The sequence below is a fragment of the Zootoca vivipara genome, chromosome 14 (assembly GCF_963506605.1).
Source record: "Zootoca vivipara chromosome 14, rZooViv1.1, whole genome shotgun sequence".
Lineage (NCBI taxonomy): Eukaryota > Metazoa > Chordata > Lepidosauria > Squamata > Lacertidae > Zootoca > Zootoca vivipara.
In genome coordinates this window covers 49,932,354-49,953,831 of record NC_083289.1, presented here as the reverse complement: position 1 = coordinate 49,953,831, position 21,478 = coordinate 49,932,354, and the positions used below count along the sequence as shown (strand labels likewise).

At 46.1% G+C, this 21,478-nt stretch overlaps 1 protein-coding gene across 2 annotated transcripts in view; it reads right to left on the bottom strand.

Annotated features, from left to right (window-relative positions):
- Positions 1-2,209: 2,209 nt before the first annotated feature.
- Positions 2,210-21,478, bottom strand: part of MAFK (MAF bZIP transcription factor K) — a 33,192-nt gene continuing 13,923 nt past the window's right edge. Inside the window, exons 1-3 of one of the 2 annotated variants that reach the window (XM_035131456.2) lie at positions 16,780-17,184; positions 11,735-11,814; positions 2,210-8,404 (exon numbers count right to left, since the gene is read on the bottom strand). In XM_035131456.2, coding sequence (XP_034987347.1) covers positions 7,970-8,404; positions 11,735-11,814; positions 16,780-16,846 — 582 coding nt within the window. In that variant the 5' untranslated portion in view covers positions 16,847-17,184 and the 3' untranslated portion in view covers positions 2,210-7,969. Of the gene's footprint in view, positions 8,405-11,734; positions 11,815-16,779; positions 17,185-21,478 lie in introns of those variants that run through there. The other variant, XM_035131457.2, reaches the window with a different exon arrangement.

The window sequence follows — 21,478 nt, the reverse complement described above, 5'->3', positions numbered from 1 at the left end:
TTTCTGGACACAGCCCAGGAGGAAGGAGCAGAACCATTGCAAAACAGTGCACCCAACACCCAACTCTTCTAGACGGTCCAAGAGATAATACCAGGGTCAAGGTACTAAAAGCCGCTGAGAGATCCAGCAGAACCAGGAAACAGCTTTCACCTGTCCCTAGCCTGCAGATCATTCAAGATTCTGCTTGAACAGCACTTCTCTATGCAGTGATAGAATGTAATGCTTTCTTCTTTGGATGTTGCATCTTTTAAAGAGAGGTGGCAACTGCTGGGAGTGTAAACTTGTACATTTTAAATTATTTATATAAAAAGGCTTCTAATAAAATGAAGGGGGGGGGGAAACATTTCTGTGTGCATTGTCAAATCACTGTTAAGTATTCTTCTAGCAGGCAAACCCGTTCTCTGAATAGGAGTCCTCTGTAACTCAGGAAGGCACCACCTGGGACTGGGAGGGATCAGCAAGCTGCAGGGAATTCCCAAGGTTTGCAGAAGTACAAAGAAATCTTTGCAGGGAAAAGCTCAAAACGTTCCAACGGAGTCAGAACTTCCTGAGCTCAGGCAAACAAGACACTTTAGTACAGTCGTACCTTGCCTCCTGAACGCCTTGGGAGTCGAACGTTCTGGCTCCCGATTGAAAACCGGAAGTGAGTGTTCCAGTTTTCGAATGTTCTTTTGGAAGTCAAATGTCCGACGGGGCTTCCACGGTTTCCGATTGGCTGCTGGAGCTTCCTGCAGCCAATTAGAAGCCGAACGTTTCGGAAGTCGAACGGACTTCCGTAACAGATTCTGTTCGACCTCCGAGGTACAACTGTATGTGGTTCAGGGATATTCTGGCCAGGCCAAAAAACCAAATGAGAGTGTGGAGGACTCCTAAGGGGTGTGGCCTGGGCAGAGTTCCAAGGGCTGGATTCAGAAGCTTAGAGGGTTACATGTGCCCAACTCCTATTTGAGCCTGATCCAAATGCTACTGCATTTCAACTTTTGCTGTCTGCCTCGAGGGCCCCTAGGTCTTTCACTTAATGCTGGACACAGAGCAGAATAACTGATGGATTTTGTTGTCAGGGTTTTAAGCGAGTTGTCACTGTTGCATCTTTTCCTAGCCGCCCTTGACACAACTACTAGCGGTCTAATTAAGTGTGCATGACATCTCCTGCACGGCAGCCTAAGGCTGCTAACAAATTAAAGCCTTCAAGCTTTTCCCATTAGCTTTCTCCGGCCCCTCTCTTGCCTCCCTTAGGAAGAGCCCTGTTCGATCAGGCCACAGGCCCATCACCTTGTCCAACAGCTTGTTCCCCAACAGTTGCCAAGAGGAAGCTAACAGGCAGGGCTGGGGTGCAACGGCAATCTCCCAGCTCGTGCTCCCCAGCAGCTGTTGCTCTGAGGCACACCTTGGAGATGATCACTGGAGAACTCGAAAGCTTGATAAGGAAGGGTGGCATTTTAATTAGTCCTATGAAAGGCAGGGTCATTCGGGTTTTTTGAGTCCCCAAACAAACTCTGCTACCTGCCAGCTTTTGTTCATTTTGGTTAGACTACACAAATCCAGAGTGGTGGCTGGATGGCGCCTTTTGCCCCTCCTTCCAGTATACCTGAAGGAGCGTCTCCACCTCCATCATTCTGCCCGGACACTGAGGTCCAGCACCAAGGGCCTTCTGGCAGTTCCCTCGTTGCGAGAAGCCAAGTTGCAGGGAACCAGGCAGAGGGCCTTCTCGGTGGTGGTGCCTGCCCTGTGGAACGCCCTCCCAACAGATGTCAAAAAGGAAAACAACTATCAGACTTTTAGAAGACATCTGAAGGCAGCCCTGTTCAGGGAGGCTTTTAATGTTTAATAGATTATTGTGTTTTATTTTTCTGTTGGAAGCCGCCCAGAGTGGCTGGGGAGACCCGGCCAGATGGGCGGGGTATAAATAATAAATTATTATTATTATATTATTATCAACTGCTGCTGCCAAACATAGCTCTGCTTTCCTTTGGGGTAGCCCAAGACCTCCAGACACACATCCCAGGCTTGTGCCCCGGGGAGTTCACTTTGGTGCTGTTAACACAGCAGTTGGACTTCACCCCTGGAGACACACTCCATAATCTCTTGAGGCAGGCTGATGTCAACCATCTAGGTCTTTCATAAAGCCCTCCTGGGCTCTGTGCAAGCTGTAGGAAGGATGGCAGCCTGAGGCCCCAAAGTTTTGAACATACTGATTACAGACCAGGTCAAATCTGAAACCAGAAAATGCTTTATTGGAAAGGTACAAAAAAACCAACCAAACAAAAAAACCAGTCATTGCAGCTTAAAATGTACAGCAATAAATTAACATTGTGTTGTAAGTTTTTTTTTTGTCAAGAGAAAAGTAGATTGGACACGCACACACACAGTGAATATGCCTTACGAAACAGGCACCCACATTACTTGATATATCAATAATTTATTTCATAATAAAAAAGCAGCGCACGAAAAATAAATATTGAAATGAAAATAATCAAGTAAAACCACAGAAGACAGAATGAACAGGTGATAAAAAAAGAGAGAAACTTTCCTATAATTTTTCAAGGATCAGTGAAAATGGGGGAAAGAAAAGCATTATGGTCAGCTATCAGTGGGAAAACACTCCTGTGTCTATGGAGGTAGGGACAAAAAACTTAAACATTAAAACCAAATAGTGGTAAAGCTTAAAAAGACTTGAAAAGGGAGGGGGAAGGGAAGGGCTTCACTTCTTGGCTTTAGGCCACGGGAGTAAACCTGAATTCCCTTCTGATTTCTCACATTAAGAAACCTCACTGCTGACTGCTCCAGTTACCAATTTCTCAGGAAGTTGCACATCCTTCACTGCAAGATTAAACAATCCAGCTTGTTAGCTTTCAAATATCGAAGTGCCATGTCTTATGGCAGCCTTCCCCGACCTGCTGTCCTCCAGATGTTGTTAAGAGGACAACGCTCACTATCCCTGGCCATAATGGGCTGCGGCTAATGGGATCTGGGAATACATGATGCAGATTGAGATGGCAGGCCTGCACAATCTGTGGGGAAGGTCAATTTCTTTGATACTCCCTCATTTGTTTCTGTTTTTTTAAACTCCCCTGTGTGTAGTAAGCCAGCATGGAAGGGAGAAAGGTTTAGCATGGTTTTCTCCCTCATCCGCATGGTTACTGCAAGTGAGGAGTGTTCAGTGCATTCAAAATCATGATCCACCCCCCCCCCCATGGAACCTGGTACAGTCCAGAATGAGACCATCATGGTAGCCTAAACACAGCTCCAATACTGAGCAAGCCTTCCAAGAAAGGCAGTTGGTCTGGCCAAACAGCAGCAAGGATCGGAACAGTGCAACTGGCTGCTAGTGGACCGAAATTAGTCCATGGGATGTTTCATTCTGCCCAATCATCTGCCCCTCTTAGACATGCTAGCATTGAGGGAGAGAGTTCAGCCCCAGTGGAAAACAAGGCAGGCCCCAGAACCCCAAATGGCAAGTCATACCCAATGTGGACATCAAGCACTGCAACAGTGTCGTGCATGCGTTTCTGAGGCTCCTCTAACAGGTCCTGGAGGCTGGATGGGCAAAGATGTGCCAGACCTAGCAGAGAACAGCTGGATTGTTAACCTCACATGAAGGTAAGCTGAGGCGGGAAGAGATACCCCAGGAGCCAAATTTAGGGCACCATTAAAGGCAGAATGGAAGACGGACAAATCTGACCACAAACCACTGAGCAGTTCCTTTGGAAGGGCCACTGAGCTGGGCACAAGTCGCAGCAAGACTCAGAAAAGCCAAAGCATACATTGAACATCTTTTCATGTATGGAGAAATGAAGCTCAGGATGGTGGAAGCAGGAATTGCCTACGTAAGCATATGCATGTAGGGCAGGCTAAGGATACACATTCCTGCAGTGACTGATGGCACAATTTGCTCAGGTCTCCTGAACTTCCCATTCCTTTCGGTGTACAGACTTTTGAGAGGAAGGTCTTTCCAATAGATATCTCTGGCTGCAGCCACAGGTGTCGAAAAAGTAGGTGAGAAATAAAACTAAACAAAGCTTTCAGATTCCTTCCGTCATATTCCTGACTCGTCAGAGAAAACTATCGGCTCTTCTCTCCTCCCCACTCTCTCTTGGAAGCAGACTTCTTTTTTTTTAAATAAGAAAATGACAATATACCACACTAAAAAAGACAACAACCCAGACAATATCTTTTACAAAAAAATCTGTACGATAAAATGTATATAATTATGCATTTATTATATATATATCTATATATATTTATATATATATATGTTTCTATAAGTGTGTCTCTCAAATATTTCCACATGGTCCTTAAATGATATCCAATATGGATTACCTACCATGGCTATGGTAACAACAGCTTTAATAATGCCTTTGGCCTCTTGCTCCTGATCAAATTACAAAGGTACATAGTCCTGGTGTTGGTTTGTTTGTTTGATGTCACTTTGCCTCACAGAAGCTGCTGTTAGCTCTCAAATTAACGGCAGAGATCAGACTGAGGTCACTCCCTCAGAGATTAGCGTATTATCCATGGCAAATTCTAGATGCTTCATGTGCCTGCAGACCACCTATGGAGGAGGAGGTTTTCCAGCAACTACCCCATGGGGAGAGTAAGCAGAAAACTAGTTGGTGGGAAACACACAGCTGCTAGGGGCTACTAAACCATAAGGCTGAAGCCTTAATTCCGCTGGCTGCAAACACAATTTCAGTTAGAATGTTGTTGGAACGTCTCCTACCAGTTTCTTTTTTAAAAATCAGCAATTGCTTGCCTGCACCTCTGGCCGACTTTCCTAGAACTGTGGCAGGCAGGTGATTACTCAGTTGCAAAGAAACACTACTCAAGAAAATGTCTGTGTCTCTGTCTTATTCTGAAAGGAAACCCCATGAAACACATTCATGGAAACCCAAGAGCTGTACATCTATGGGATTCTAGCACTGTAGGGTGGTCATTAACTGGGCGCAGCCTGTACAGAACAATTTGTGGAGTCAACGTAGCAGCTGCTATTGGCGATGCCCTTCGTACGGCAGCTTTTGAGCAAGTCTAGTCTTTTGTTATCTCTATGATGAAACAGAGGTTAACACTATCCTCTTGTTTCCAGGGTCCTGGCTATGACAGCCTGTGGCCATACATATATGGTTGAGCACCATTTCCCATCTGCCCCAGCCAACAAGGCTACAAATGAGGGATTGTGGGAGCTGTAGTCCAGCAACATCTGGAGGGCCACAAATTCCCCATCGCTCAGCTATGAGATGGTCCTGGGCTGCGGACAGAGGTTTCCTTCTGGAGAGTAAATTCTGGGGTGGGGCATCCTTAAGCCCATAAGCATCCAGGCATCCTTAAGCCCATAATGGCCAGCCCTACTTGTTTTCCAAAGCTCCAACAGTGCAAATTATCTAAAACCTTTCTCCGCTTTAAGAACTAAAGAAGCTTGCAGAGATCCAGGGCATTTTCCAAAATAATTTTTTACAGGAAATAAGATGTGCTATTTTTTTTCTTCCTCAACCTTTGCTGAGGGGGTCAAAAAAGGCATGGGTTAAAACACAGGACATCAACTTGCCTTCTAGAGGGTAATGTGAGGCCTAGAAAGAAATGAGGTAATCCTTAAAAAGGTCACATCTCAAGACTCAGAAAATAAGCCACTGGAACAGTGGGCTGGTAGGAATTTAAGTCTGGAATAAATGACTTGGGTTTTTGTTTTATTTTCCTTACGGTTGTTGCAAGTGTGCAATCCTGCTAACTCTTATTGAGTGTAGACACAGTAGGTGTTAGTGGCAGCACTGGTAAAGGATCTGCCCTGTACATGCACCCAACTGCCATGGGTGATACACCATCCATGTTCCTAACTCCACTAAGGGGAGTGTGGTCTCTGCTTACCACCATCAATGATAATGGTGTCAGGCAGAGTATCACTCCTGCAGCAGCAAATGCACACACAGAGTGAGAGTGAGTGTGCCAAGGGAGCTTGAGTGAAGTTATTTCTCTTCCTGGCATTGGCTATTTGGGAACACGTACAGGGTTTAAATCGCCACCAGCATTTTCACCGGCCCGCCCTGGTTCAAATCCACATCACAGATTGCCCCACCAGCAATATGCAATGGTTCAGCTCTGTTTTGGAAGTTCTCCAGCCCTGTTATCAATATACAGAGCGGCGGATAATGTGCAAAACAGAGCTTCCTCCCTGTAAAAGGATGCCACCCCCCAAAAGGAGCAAGTCAGGGAGAAATTCCAGGGTATCTTTTACACTGGCATCTTAGTTGGGGTTTATGTGTTGAGTATCTGGTGGGGAGGCAGCATTCAAAAGGTTCTAGCTTACACCAGCAGTCTAAAATGGTGTAGTCCATCTAAAATGTTGCCACATGGGGCATTTGGGCTCCAAGCCTCAGGGTCCTCCCCCTTTTTATCTGGGAACCTTAAAGGAGTACCTTTTGCTAAGGAAGCTGAAGCTGAAGATTACTTGTCTTGCAGGCACAGCTTATGTCAACTTGTATGAGGTCCTTCCTTTTCATTAAATCTGAAAACCTGTTGCTTTCCCTTACATCCTTGGATTTTACAAACTCATTTACAAACTTTTAACTCCTCTCTTTCCCCACTAAATTCAAAAAACCTCTGCTTTCCTCTCCCTCCACTCTTCTACCCCACCTCCCAAGTCCTCTTCTGCCCTCCCCACCACGAACCAACTCAGATCCACGAAACACATTTCTCCACCATCCCCCATCCCAACTTTGCAATTACGGTACTTGAGAAAGAAACCTTCCTGCATTTTCAAACCTTCTTGCATTCCTTGGCATCATTATCTATGCCCTGGTCTGGAGATTAACTCCAAGGATCTGTTCCCTTGTAGATATTTACATCTACTAGGCAGCTCGTCCAAGGACATCTTTGCCATACGTTGTCTTTTGGCATTAAAGAGCACCGAAAAGAGCTCTCGTGAAGTCAGAAAGAGGATAAGTTAAGGCTTTGTGTTGACATCACACTTGTTTCTGTCTCTTATGTGAACCTTTCTTGTCTTCTCCTGCATGCTTCTGCTTTACAGGCCTTTTAGCAGACCCTGTAAGAGAACACCTTGTCAGAGCACGGGCTTCCTGCCGTTAACAGTATCTCTCTCTTTTTTACAACTCACCCCCATCCCCACACTCTTAACACTTTCCCATTTCCTTTTCTCTGCAGCATTGTTCAGTCTAGATCTAATAGTTATTGTTATGAGAAAGAGAGAGAGAAAGCAAGAGAGAGAGAGAGAGAGAAAGAGAGAGAGAAAGAGAGAGAGAATATTGGTTTAGAAGTAACAAGACTACATTTTTAAAAAGACATCTGACTCACAGGCACATTGTGGGGAAGTAGCTAGAGACGTTTTTTGCATTGTAGATACTGCTCTGTTTGCTAGGCCACACGGCAAAGGGGAGGGGAGATAACCACATCAAAGATGGAAATTCACCTGTGAAGGTGTTTCCATAACTGGAGAGATTAGACATTGTTCTATGACATTCTGATGAACTCTCAGCAAAAGCTGCTCCGGAGCCAATTGCCCATTCTGTGACTGACATAAAGCTGACTACAATCGGACATTTATTTATTTTTCTGAAAGAAGGAAGAGGCTGTTCTTCATTTATTCAACTTGCCTGTCAATTCTGCCAGGCCATCCGTTTCTGAGTGGTTCAGTTTCACGCCAAAATGTTCTGGAGAATACCCCGGTGTCTTCTCTCGATTGGGGAGCTGCCAGGGACTTAAAGAGGCTGTGAGGAGGAGTTGTGCAAGACCCCTCGTGCAATACCTACTACTCGATATGGCATTCCCATTTCAGCGGCTTGACAGAACTTGAAGTGCCCACAGCAAGAACAGCCCATTAGTTTCCCCCTTTGCAGAGTCCCCTTGGTAGCTTTGGGGGAGAAAATGGATTGCTGATCTTTCAGGAAGGCAGGCTTCTAAACCCATCAGCGAGATCCTACTCTCCCTTCCAAAAGGGCTGCTAGTTCTGCCGCTCTGGACACTAGGAGGCTGCTGAAAATGGCACAGAAGCGGACGAGATTTCTGCCGACTTCACGATGGTGATGACACTGGTGGCGGCAACTTTGGTCGGAGTGATGGGCCCCCGGGCGACAGTGCGGGCAAAGGTCTGCAGCGCCTCGTACTTGGAGCGCAGGGCGTCCAGCTCCAACTTCATGCTGCTGTTTTCCCGGGCGAGCTTCTCCACCTCCTGCTGCAGCTCCACCCGCTGCCTCTCCAGCTCCTCCTTCTGCGTCACACGCTTGATGCGGCAGCTGGCGGCGTAGCCCCGGTTCTTAAGTGTGCGCCGCCGCTGCTTCAGGCGGATGACCTCCTCTTTTGTGAGACCTCTCAAGTGCTGGTTCAGCTCCCGCACAGACATCGACACGAGTTCATCGTCACTGAGCACCGGGGCGTTCTCTCCCGACTCCTCCTTGACCTGCAGACGCCAATGTCACAAAGGCAACTTATGGATCACAGGATCATACAATCGGAAGGGACCACAAGGGCCATCTAGCCCAACCCCCTGCAGTGGAGAAATCTGTTGCCCAAAATGGGGCTCGAACCCACGACTCTGAGGTTAAGAGTCTTGTGCTCTACCGACTGAGCTATCCCAGTTCTAACCATCACTCAGCCTTGCTATCCTCTACGCCCTGATAACTTCCTAATTATTTGCTATCATACCCGGAACTGCCCTTGAAGGCTGTCCAATTAGTTCAAAATACTGCTGCCCCTATTCTGACCATGATGAGCTGACAAAACCGTATTATACTTGTTCAGCAACTGCACTGGCTTCTAGTTGGTCTCTGGGCTCAAAGCAAGGTGCGGGCTTTGACTTCTATAAGTCTAAACTATTTGGGTCCAAAGTATCTCAGGGAATGCCTTCTCCCGTGCAAAGATATACTAGAGCAGAAAGGAGGCACATTGGGTTTTAGTGGTAGATCTCTGGGTTATTTGCAGTAGATCAGGCATCTCCAAACTGAGGCCCTCCAGATGTTTTGGCCTACAACTCCCATGATCCGTAGCTAACAGGACCAGTGGTCAGGAAAGATGGGAATTGTAGTCCAAAACATCTGGAGGGCCGAAGTTTGGGGATGCCTGCAATAGATCAACAAAGGTTCCTGGCCCCAAATAGTGAGTAAAATGGCAAGAAAAGCAACATTCTCTGTCATTGCTTTCCTTATGCTTATCACTTAATCTCTTGGCCTCAGTTTTCCTCACGTGTAATGATTGGAATAGTAATTGGCTGCCTCTGACCACCTCTTTGTGAATCTCTACTACCCAGTTTCAGAGTTCTGCATCAGAATTCCTCATCTGCAGGAACTCAGATGGAGAATTCTACTTGAAATCTGCAGATGATCCAGTGAGTGGCACTTTGTGCGGAGTAGTTCCTACCCAAGTCGACATTTTGCATCTGACTCTTCCCTCTGAGTCCAAAGCATCATTCACAAGAATCATTCATCATTTATAAAAAACCTGAACCAACATAGTTAAAAGTTATGGTAATGTACTACTTTTTTTTTTTTAAAAAAGTATCATTTCACAACAATTAGCAGTATCATTCAGTTTTTATAATTCAGATACGTGGTGGTAACTTTTCTTTTTCTGCTGCTGTGATAAAGTTAGTGCTTTTAAAAATACCTGACCAGTATTTGATCTGCTTAATCGACCAAATCCTTTCCCCCTCTCATAGAATTATAGGGTTGAAAGGAACCCCAAAAGACATCTAGTCCAACCCCCTGAAATGCAGAATCACAGCTGAAGAATCCATAACAGGTGGCCATCCAACCTATGTTCAAAAACCTTCACCACCTTCAGAGGGAGTCCGTCCCACTGTTGAACAGCTATTTAAATCGGTCAAATGCTCAACTGTAGTATGTAAATAAATTAATATTGGCTATCTGTTTGCTTCTGGGCCCAATTCACAGTGCTGATGCTAACTTTTAAGACTATAAATGCCTTGGGAGCCAAATATCCCAATATGGATTTTTTTTAAAAAAATAAAATGGATTTCCTGTGTAAAGGACTATGTTGATATATTTTTTAGAAATGTCAGCATTTCATGGGCTGAGTGTTCAGCCACTCCAGGTCCCACATTTGGGTTGGACTAATAAAAGTATGCTGCCCTCTTAAGGATTTTGGAGTTTTTCAAATGGGCCAAGGGGCCTTTGCTCTTTGCCCACTTCCCACAGCGGCATGAGGACATCCTGCTAGCTGCCGGGCAGGAAGTAGCAGAGTGGCTCTTTCCTTCCTCTGCACAAGCCACGTCAACCTCAGGATGTTGTACCTCAGAAGGGCTCCCCATGTCCCTCTTAGACGAGGAAATGACTCAGATGATTATGCACGGAAATTCATGCCCATATGAAGACATCCAGGAAATCTGTTACAGGACTTGAGCGTATGAAGCTGTTTAACATGGAATCAGACCATGAGTCCATCTAGACTGAGCTGGCTGACAGAAGATCTACTGGGTATCAGATAGATGTGCTTTCCAGCCCACTAACCAAAATCCTTTTAACTAGAGATGCAGGGGGTTGAATATGGAAACTTGTGCCTTGCAAAAATGCACCCTGCCACCACACTGGTCCCCAGCCTCTGAATGTGGCATGAATTTTCCTGCAAGATTCCATGAACTGCGTAAAACTTCACTTCAGCTCAGGTCCAGATACAGAATATTGTCCTCATCTCCAGCAAGTTAGACATAGGTATCTTTAGTTTCTCTTTAAAAAGCAAAGAAGAAAAACTCGCTTCTGAAGGAAAGCTGTATCACTGAGTTATCTGCAGGCAAAAGAATCTGGCACTGAATGATGTATTTTAAAGAATTACCACTGGGGAAGGTGGTGATTTAGAACAGGGAACCTGTGACACCCCACAGGATGGAGTCTAGCTCACATCAGCACCAGCCAGAATAGCCAATGGTCAGGGACTCCGGAAGTTGCAGTCCAACAATACCTAGAGGTCTACAGGTTCCCCGCTTGTGATTTAGAAGATCTGCCACCATGGAAACTATTTTCATTCAGAGCACAAACACATTTTTTAAAAATAAAAGCCTTGTGTTCCACATTCTGTTTAACTAGGGTTGCCAGACTCAATAGAGGACAGGACTTCTGTGCCTTGAATTGTCCTGCTCTCTTTTGAGTCTGGAAACCTTAAAGAAAAACCAGCAGACCCTTTGTTTAATTTCCAAGCAAAGGGTCTGCTGGTTTCTCTTTAAGGTTTCCAGACTCAAAAGAGAGCAGGGCAATTAAAGGCACAGAAGTCCTGTCCTCTATTGCGTCTGGCAACCCTATGTTTAACAAATGCTATCCATATGCCTCTGAAACAGCCTCCCCCAACCTAGTGCTCTCCAGGTGTTTTGGATTACAGTTCCTCCAACCAGCACAGACAATGGTCTGTTGCAAGCTGGGAATTGCAACCCGGATGGGAGTTGCAACCTGGAATGTAAGGATGGCACTAAGTTAGAGAAGGATGCTCTGGGAGTTCACAAGCAAGGTGTGAAGATAATGGTCACCTGCAGTACCTGGCACACAGAGGTATATTGCCTCTGGCCATGGAAGTTCCATGAACTTGTCTCCGTTTTCCTTAAAAGCCATCTATGCTTTATACCAGAATTGGGGGGGGGACCTGTGGTCCTCCAGATGTTGCAGGACTACAACTCCCAGCATCCCTGACCATTTGCCATTCTGGCTGGGGCTGATGATAGCTAGAGTCCAGCAACATCTGCAGGGTCGCAAGTTCCACGCCCCCATTTTTATGCCACTTTACTTACCTTTAATGTTTTGTTTGGTTTTGGATTAGTCGTCATAACCTGGGTACGGTCACCTGGACAGAACTGCTCAGAAATTGCAACTAGATGGGAAGAGAAAAAGGAGAGAGAGAGGCAACAGGTTTAGAGAAAGGAAACAGACCCAGAAAAGACATTCTAAATGGGACATTTTCCCCACCACATTCACATGCTGCATTTCGATTCAGAGACCGTCACATATCTTTTATATGTCAAATCTATTTAAGGCAATGCTCCTCCATTATTTTTTGAACTCTTTTCCTTGTCTTTCTAAACCTATGCTCATTTCCGGAACCACATAAGCCAGCTTGCCAACCATTGAGCCCACAAGAGAGCATACGGATATACAGTCTCCTAAGGTATGTGTGGATGGATGTGTGCCACCAAAAGACAGGGACCAATTATCCAACAGTGGTATTAGAAAAGGCATAAATCCAAGGAGACCTTATTCGAGACCTCATCCTAGAACCACTTGTGGGGAAACATAATTAGGAGAATGCTATGCTCTTCCTGGGCTTCCCAATTTGGGCCGGGGTGGATGAGCATTGTAGATGTGTCAGGCTCAGATCCTGCTGTATCAGAATCCCCTAGTTGCTCAGTCTCATTCAGGGGATCTTTAAAGGCCAGAAAGCACCTCCTGATCTGTTGTGGCTTATTGGTATGGCTGGCTTCCCTGTCACTTTTATCAACACCAGAATGAGTGGGGATGGGAATGGCACAGGCTCCATCTCTGCCTGATCCCCCCCCCCCCGGCTGTAAGTTTAAAACCCACTGTAGTCTTGGGTCATTCCATAGCAAACATAAAGTCTCATTGATTGCACTGCCTTCTGTTAGGGGGCAATCAGTTTGGGGCTGGGGAAGCTCTTTCTCCTCTGCCACTCCTGGAACTCTGTACTTCCTCCCTCTGTTGCCCCACAGCCCCAAAGTGAAATGAAAACTGCTTCCTTAAAGAGAATAAATTAACAAAAATAGCCTTTTTACAATATAAGACACAGGATGTGAGGAGGGAGAACTGAAGCAACATCATGCCCTACCCTGCCACCAGTAGCCATTTCTGCTAGTTGGGGCACTGAGTGGAGCTACCAGAACTTCTAACTCACAAGTTGTCCTTGATTTCCTCCTCCCTCCCAATCAATTTTCCTTATGTGAGGTGCCTTTTTAGATTACTAAAAAATAAACTAAAATATTAAAAACCAATCCCTGGTTTTGTAATCTATAAATCATGCTAGGGAGCTTTTCCTCAAATGAAGAGCAGGATACAGATTATTTAAATAAATGAGATAAACAGGTCTATGATTTCAATCTCACCTGTGTTATTACAGGCAAAGACAGGGATTCCCTATTCTCAGTGATCCTATCAGATGCATACAACCAGAGCTCATTTAGACAAAGAAGCAGCACTTATTATATGTGTGTCTAAGAACTTGCATACAGACCCCTGGTTATGTAACACTGGACCTTCCTTGTTGAATAGGCGTTCTCTGTGTGTTCATGTTAGGCATGGGAGCCCAACAATGAGCACAGCTAGTTGCCAGCATTCACTAGACAGAGAAAGTATCAATAAATCAGATTGTACACATATAGGAACATAGGGAAGCTACCTTCTGTCTAGCTCAGTACTGTATTGTCTACACTGACAGGCAGCAGCTGTCCAGAGTTTCAGACAGGAGACATTCCTTGCCTTATCTGGAAATGCTGGGGACTGGACCTGGGACCTTTAGCAAGCGCTTCATCGCTGAGCTATGACCCTTCCCCATTAGGAGACCACCTTATACAGACTCAAGGCCACTGGTCCTAACGGGCAACAGCTCTCCAATGCTCCCACCTTTTCTAGTCTTGCAACCACAAATCATTTTAGGTACAGTGCCAGGGATGGAACCTGAGTTCATCTGCCTGCCTGAAAAAGATGTGCTCTGCCACTAAGGATTGTGGAATAACAAACCAGACCACCCGATAGTACCGAACACAACAGCGGCTTAATCCACACTCAGTAAGAAATCAGAGTGGCAAGATGGGAGAAGATGAGAAAGCAGCCTGTTAGACATCATTTCTGTCCAGGATTTTCATGTAATTACCAAGTTATTGAGGTAGGTAAGAGCTCCTCCACCCCTACCTCCCATCTCCCACACCACTGCGTCCACAGGCCTACAAAGACTTTAGACCCAAATTTTATCAATTTGCTTATCCTGGATTCCAGCATTTCATGATGCCAATCTGACCCCCCCCCCCCAGTTTAAGTGAGGGGGTTTCTAAATTTGGAACAGTTCCTTATCGGTTTGTCTGGGCTCCGTTTGTTCCGTAAAGCTAACATTTTCTTCCCCAATCTCAACAGCTCTAGCCAATTGCTATTTTCTCTGTACAGTTTTTGAAAAACCATGCAATAGTATCTTGGAAATCTGCACAAATTTATTACAATCACAGAATCAGGGTTAGCAGATAGCAGAAACAGGGAATATGTTTTTCCCCCAATTTAAAAAACAACACACACACACACACAAACTTTCACTTAAGATACCCCACCACCCCACACGAAGGTCACCTAAAAGCTAAGGGATGATAACCTCTGGCCTTAGTCCCCAGAAGATTTCAACAGTGCACCTAGAAAAGTGAACAAACCACCACCTGTAAGCCTCCCAAATCTCAAGGCAGACAAACAACCACACAGGAAAAAAATCACAAGACGACAAGACAAGGATGATGGAACAGGTTGCAAAAGAGAAAGAGAAAAATGCAATGTTCTCCTCACTTTGTGGGGTTCTCTCGCCCTAAGGCTGAGGAAGGGGGTGCCCTTCTGATCTTCCCTGCTGCGTGGAAATGTGACACACAGCAGCGACGCCTCCTCCCCACTCACCCTGAGGACGGCTGCCCTTCACTCTCACCTCAGGTACACTTTGCAAACTACACCCCTTCAATCAGCGCAGGAGAGGCAGTCTGCCTGTCTAGACCTCGGCAGCAGAGCCTCCACCTGCATCGCGCAGCACAGATGGATGACACAGTTGGAGCGCCTGTAGGAGAAGGAGGAGAGGGCAATGCAGCTGTGACATCACAGCAGCTTCCTTCTCCCCTGCCAGCCTGGGCCGTGGGAGCGGAGGGTCTGGACACCCAGGGCTGTCACGCCTAGCAAGCAGAGGTGGCTTTTGGAAGCTGCAGCGCCGGGCATAAGGAACCTTAGAAGACAGCCTGGACCGAGTTCTCCCTTCTCCCCTACAAGCTCCCGCCGCCTCCCGGAGAAGGTAAACTTGTCTCCATCCACCTCTACATCGTGTCACACGTTCTAATCATTCATTTTTTTTTTAAAAAAAAGGATACTCAGCCAAAGCATCCCAAGCATGATTCCCTTCCGATAGTTGCCATGGTGACCTTGGGAAAGTAGCCAACCCCGAGACGGTAACCATGGAAACAAGAGAAGCCCAAAAGCAAATCATGACTTGGGGTCATCTCTGTGCAAAGACGCTGGGAGGACAAAGGGAGAGTCAACAAACTCAATTCGTTTTAGGACACTCTTCCCCCCCACTTAGAGAAAGTGAAAGGGGGAAGTCCAGCAAGCTGAATGGAGGAATTTGAGCAGGGGAGGGGCGTGGAGAGCCGGTCTGGCTCAGCCACAAATGCTTCTCCCTTCACTTGTGGTGATCAACACAGTTCAGCGTCATGTGACATGCGCGCAAAATTGAAAACGAGAGAAGGGATTGCTGCTGTGGAAATGAAAACATTCCCTTTCAGGGGCCCTCCACTTCTTGGGGACATAGCTGATTTGCACCAAGTCAGATCGCTGTGTCCGTCTAGCTCTGCACTGTTGGCCCTGACTGGCAGCTGCTCTCCAGGGTTTCAGCAGGGGTCTCTGCCAGCCCTGCCTGGAGATGCCAGGAAGGGAACATGCAAAGCAGGTGCTCAGCGGCGATGGCCTAGCCTCTCTCCTCCAGAAACTCCCACTGAAGGAACTACGGCCATGCTTCTTTAAAGAAACAGATGTGGAATAGTGTGATACAGAGGTTCCCAAAATGGTCCACTGACCACCAGTGATCCGTAAGCTTTATTCAGCTGATCCGCTGCATGTCTGCAAAAATGCAGTTTAAAATCGCACGTCACCTAGCACAGCGCATTACAATTACTACAGCAGGCAGAAAAATCATTAAGTGGTCCACCAAAACCCTCAGCAATTTCCAAGGAGTCCATACAGGGAAAAAGTTTGGAAGTTGCTGGTGTAATACAATAAAGAAAAGTACCTCTGAGTAGATACAGAGTGCCTTCCCCTCATTGCAAAGCAACCACACCTTGCGGTTAAAACAGGGAGGCATCGCTTGAGTCTGGACACCTGTTAGAAATCAAGCACAGCTCCCAGTAATCCTGGGTAGCACTGTGAGAATGCAGCCCAAATATTTTAAAACTCTGAAAGTCTGTAGGTGATTACAGAGGCTCTTCCACGTCGCTGGTCAACTCTGTGCTGATACGTTGAATGTGACTGTATTTGCCAATCCCTGTAAGAACTGGAAAGACGAACAGGACTGACGAAACTAGTAGGCGATGATACAGATCCAGCACTTAAGGTAGCCAAGGTGTGGGAGGCAAATGAGGACGGAATGAAGAAGATGCAAGCAAAGGAAAGGACTCAACGGCTGAGGAATTGTGGGATATATTTTAGGAAGTGGAGGGAACTGTTATTTCTACAGCAACATCAGTATACGGTAACTCAAGCACCGAGTGGAGTAGCAGTGTCCTAAGCTTGATGTGAGCCAGGGCTGCCAAGGTACCTAGAATCCATTTCTTCTTGGAATGAGAAGTGGGGGCCTAACAATAGTGGGTACTGAAGGGCAAGAGAATTGGAGGATCCCACACACAGGGAGGTTGCAAGGGGGTTCCAGGCCTCAGGATCTCCCGGAGAGAAAAGCAGGCGGCTTTGGAGGGCAGCTGAGAGCAGTTAAAAGCCAGAGGAGCGAAAATCACAGGCAAGCCACATAACGGGAAATGAGAAAAGGTGGGGCGAGGCGGTAGAGAGCTTTGCAGAGAGCTGGAAAGGAGCCCAGCAGCGTTACCTTGGATTTGCAGAGCCCTTCCCAAGCCCTTGCTCATTCCTGTGCAGCTCTCCTCTCCCGCCCTCATGTTTGGACTTTGCCGTGCACCATGGAAGCCTCCTTGCTGCTGCCCCAGGCACCTCCCGTGTGGAAGGCAGGTTGCGCATCCGCAGGGTCTCTCTCTCCCCCACCAAACGTTTTTCGGTGAGAAAGTCAAGTCAAGGAAGCAGAGCGGGGATGTGACGGGAACAAAACAAGCTCAGTTCCCTTCCCTGTGTATGTACACATACACACACAGCATGCCTTAGGCCATGCATCCCTTTGGTGCCATAGCTATGCAATGAGTCACCAGCTGTTTACAGAGTGGGAGAAAGCTCACATTCCCACAGAACCAGAAACACTTCCTCCTCCTCCTCCTCCTCCCTGACTCCCCACCCCAACCCCTATAAGGAGAGGCACACACTGGAGTCTTCCTGTACTTGGCAGGGCTCTACCAGAAAAGGGAAGCAGAAAAAAAAGTGAGAGGGAGGGAGGGAGGGAGGGAGAGAAGGCCACATCCCACTAGCAGACACAAAAAGGCTTTTGATCCTGGACCTGGAAATATTCAAAGCACTTCTCCCCTCCCTTCTGCCAGCTGATGGGAAGGCTGGCCCGAAGCATGCTGAGAGATGGGAGGAAGGCGCAGGACTGGGGAAGTCCAAAGGCTGAGAGTTGCTGCTTTTCCATCTGCCCACCCAACCAGTTGCTATTTTTGAGAACGCCCATCGACTTACTCCCACCTTCAGGTCACCTGCTGCATCTTTATGTCTCCTGCTTTTGCTGCTGCACCAGAATATCATCTTTGGTATGTATGTACCGGATGGATTGCATGAGGAAGCAGTGGGGATGCTTATCTATCTATCTATCTATCTATCTATCTATCTATCTATCTATCTATGAATGATCTCTCTATCTATCATCTATCCATCATCTCTCTAACTTTATTAACTTCTGGGGGAGATGGGAATCTCAGACCTATCTCTGCCAATTGCATTATACTAAATCTCTCCAAACTGCCTATTTTCATCTCCCCACACTGTCATCCACACTATGGAAAAATCCTGACTAGCTGTAGCCCCCAAATACTGGCTTCCGGCCCTTAGTACCCACTAAGGAAACATCTAATGATCATCACTGACCACCTAGAGCACAACAGCAAACTGTTATTAATTTTGATAGTCCTTAATATGTGAAATTATTCTACATTACTTATTATGTTCTCAGAACGTCCTCCATGAAGCTTAAGCCAAGAGACAGCAACTTATCACAGGTGATTCAGGACACTTAACGGCTGTGTGGGAATTTGAACCCGGCCCCCCCACATCCATGCTCAATGCTACGAATTTCCACTTAGCAAGTGTAACTATTGCAAGTCATTACAGTCATGATTGACCATGAAAACCAAGAGTAGCCAACCAAATGTGACAGCATGCTGAGAGATTTATAACTGCTGTCAAAAGTAAATGGTCAAAACAAATACAGCATTGCAAGTCTGTAAACATCCGGGATACTGTACTTCCCCTAATCCCACTGTCTTGCTCCTCAACCTGATCAAAAGCCGTGATCAGGGATGAAAAAAAAAAAAGAGCTGTGCATTTCTCTCTGCTGCTCTCAACAACAACCAGGGACGTGCTCCTGGCCACCATATTGACAGACACGTTTGAGGAACATAGAATGGTTACTAAAAGCACACCAGAACAGCAAAGCATGCTGAAATATTTACCTGCAGTGGGTAATTTATTTTTTTTAAAGCTGCAGGCAAGCAGTATTGCAGAAATGCTTTCAGAGCTATGGGACTGGAGAACAGAAGATAAGCACAACTCCGGCTTCTGCTATCAGGCCAGGGAACCCAGGGCCACTGGGAGGCTTCCTTCCAGAAAGAATACCCTGCCTGAGTAGACATGCCGTTCCACCCACTGCTTGCCGCAGGGAGCACAGAAGCAAGCAAGGCCCACTCTGGAGTCTGGTCCCTTCCACTGGCTGAAGGACCAAGAGGCACCCATTGCTATTCAGGCAACACCACCAACAAAAGAACAACCTGGCCGCAGGTAGATTTAAGTGCCCTCCAAGAGCTCACTTTGAAAAATTCCTCTCCCTCCAATCCCCTTCCTTGGTGCTTCCTGCTTTTAGTCTGGCGGCTAGATGGCAGGCCTCTCTCTCTATCTCTCATTGAGTTGAGCCACTTTGGGAGACAGCAATTATCAAAAAAGCGGGATAAGAAATATAGTAAATAAATGAGATAATGCTGGATAACTCCAGGGCAGCTGGGCAAGAAGGAGGCTGGAAAAATTAAAATGTGCTGCGGTGCTTCAAAGAGGCTCATTCCAGCACATGAAAAGCTGGTGCTGCTTATAAGCACCAATAAATCATTTTGGCCATCCAGTTCTCTCTCTTAGCGGAAGCCAGCTTTTTATCAACAAGTCAACCTGCATGTGTGGTCTGAATGAGACTGCTGGAGCCACGAACGCCAACTGTTCTCATCTCCAGTGCAATTATTGCTTCAGCCTGCACGGGTAACTCACTCAAGATTGCCAAGGTACATTCCCTTGATTGTGAAAAAACTCCTTTAGGCTGCCTTCATTTATTTATTTTATTGCGTTTATTACATTTATATACCACCTTTATATCCCAAGGATCTCAAGGTGACATACATAGTTCTCCTCCCCATTTCATCCTCACAACAACCCTGTGAGGTGGGTTAGGGTAAAAAGATGGTGACTGGCCCAAGGTGAGCTTCATGGCTTAGTGGGAATTCAAACCCTTCTCTCCCAGGTCCTAGTCCAACATTCTAACCATTACACCACAGTGGCTCATCTCAGCTTCTGGTGCTCCTTAGGCTTAAACAGGAAATTGCTCCCCGTTCTATCAATCTGTACTTAAAACAGGTTCCCAAGATTCTGCCAGGGGTAGCCAACTTTTTTTATTTAATCTGACACCAGGATGCAGTCAGAGAAATTTATTAAATTATTATTATCAAAATAATACGAACATGAGTTTGACCAAACTGCGGGAGGCAGTGCAAGACAGGAGTGCCTGGCGTGCTATGGTCCATGGGGTCACGAAGAGTCGGACACGACTAAACGACTAAACAACAACAACAACAATCAAAATAATGTATATACCATCTTTCATTTTGAGAAGAAAAATCAAGGCAGTTTGAAAACAAGTAAAAGTCAACAGCAAAATAACAAGTACAATACGCATTATAAAAAATATAGCTACCCATAATCAAAATACACAGTATAAAATTTCATCGACAACATTAAAAATGCATAATTAAAATGTATGAACAAGCCCATTGAATGGCATAACTGTTACAACATCAATTAGAACAGGTAAACTCCTCATTTTTCAAAGGTGACAGCGTCCCTATTCAGCCTATTGGTCCTCATCCATCCAACACTACACCCAAGGACTGGTACAGCTTCTGCACAGCCTCTCCTGACTCAGAGGTAATAGAGAAAAGTCCTGATGATTACTCCAAATGGCTTCATACAGATGTTAAAATAGCACTTTGCGGCACCCCACAGCTAAGCTGCCAGGATGCAGACACATTCTGGCTGCCAATCTGGCTACTGGGCCAAGTTTAAGGTGTTCATACCAAGACAAAATTCCCTATACAGCTCAGAAACCCGGTTACTTCAGAGACCACCTTATCCCTTGTAACTTAGCTTCCAAGCTGCAAAGTTCGGCTAATAATTGTATTTACAATTGACATCCATTTGCTAAAATGGATCCCCCCCCCAATGAAAATAACACACAGAAAATTTCCCACCCCACAACAGTGACCACATCACTGCCATTTTCAGGAAGCTAAATCAGGTTGCCCAGCAGTGCCAAATATCACTCTCCTGTGGCAAGAGTACAGCATGCACAACAAGATCAGGAGCACAAACTTCCCTCACTGTTGTAAGGTTGACAAATTCAGCTTCTCTGGGTTCAGAATTTGGATTGCCTGGGAAAAAAAATGTTACACATTGAGGGTGATAGACCATTCATCATCTGGCATCACATACAGAGATTGGATTGGATGAAGGGAACGCTGTGGATGTAGCCTATCTTGATTTCAGCAAGGCCTTTGACAAGGTGCCCCATGATATGCTTGTAAAGAAGCTGGTAAAATGTGGGCTAGACAATGCTACCATTCAGTGGATTTGTAACTGGCTTACTGACCGAACCCAAAGGGTGCTCATTAATGGCTCCTCCTCATCCTGGAGAGTAGTGACTAGTGGGGTGCCACAGGGTTCTGTCTTGGGCCCAGTCTTATTCAACATCTTTATCAATGACTTGGATGATGGGCTTGAGGGCATCCTGAGCAAGTTTGCAGACGACACCAAATTGGGAGGGGTGGCTAATACCCCAGAGGACAGGATCACACTTCAAAATGATCTTAACAGATTAGACAGCTGGGCCAAAGCAAACAAGATGAATTTTAACAAGGAGAAATGTAAGGTACTACACTTGGGCAAAAAAAATGAAAGGCACAAATACAGGATGGTTGACACCTGGCTTGAGAGCAGTACATGTGAAAAGGACCTAGGAGTCTTGGTAGACCACAGACTTGACATGAGTCAGCAGTGTGATGCAGCAGCTAAAAAAGCCAATGCAATTCTGGGCTGCATCAATAGGAGTATAGCATCTAGATCTAGGGAAGTAATAGTACCGCTGTATTCTGCTCTGG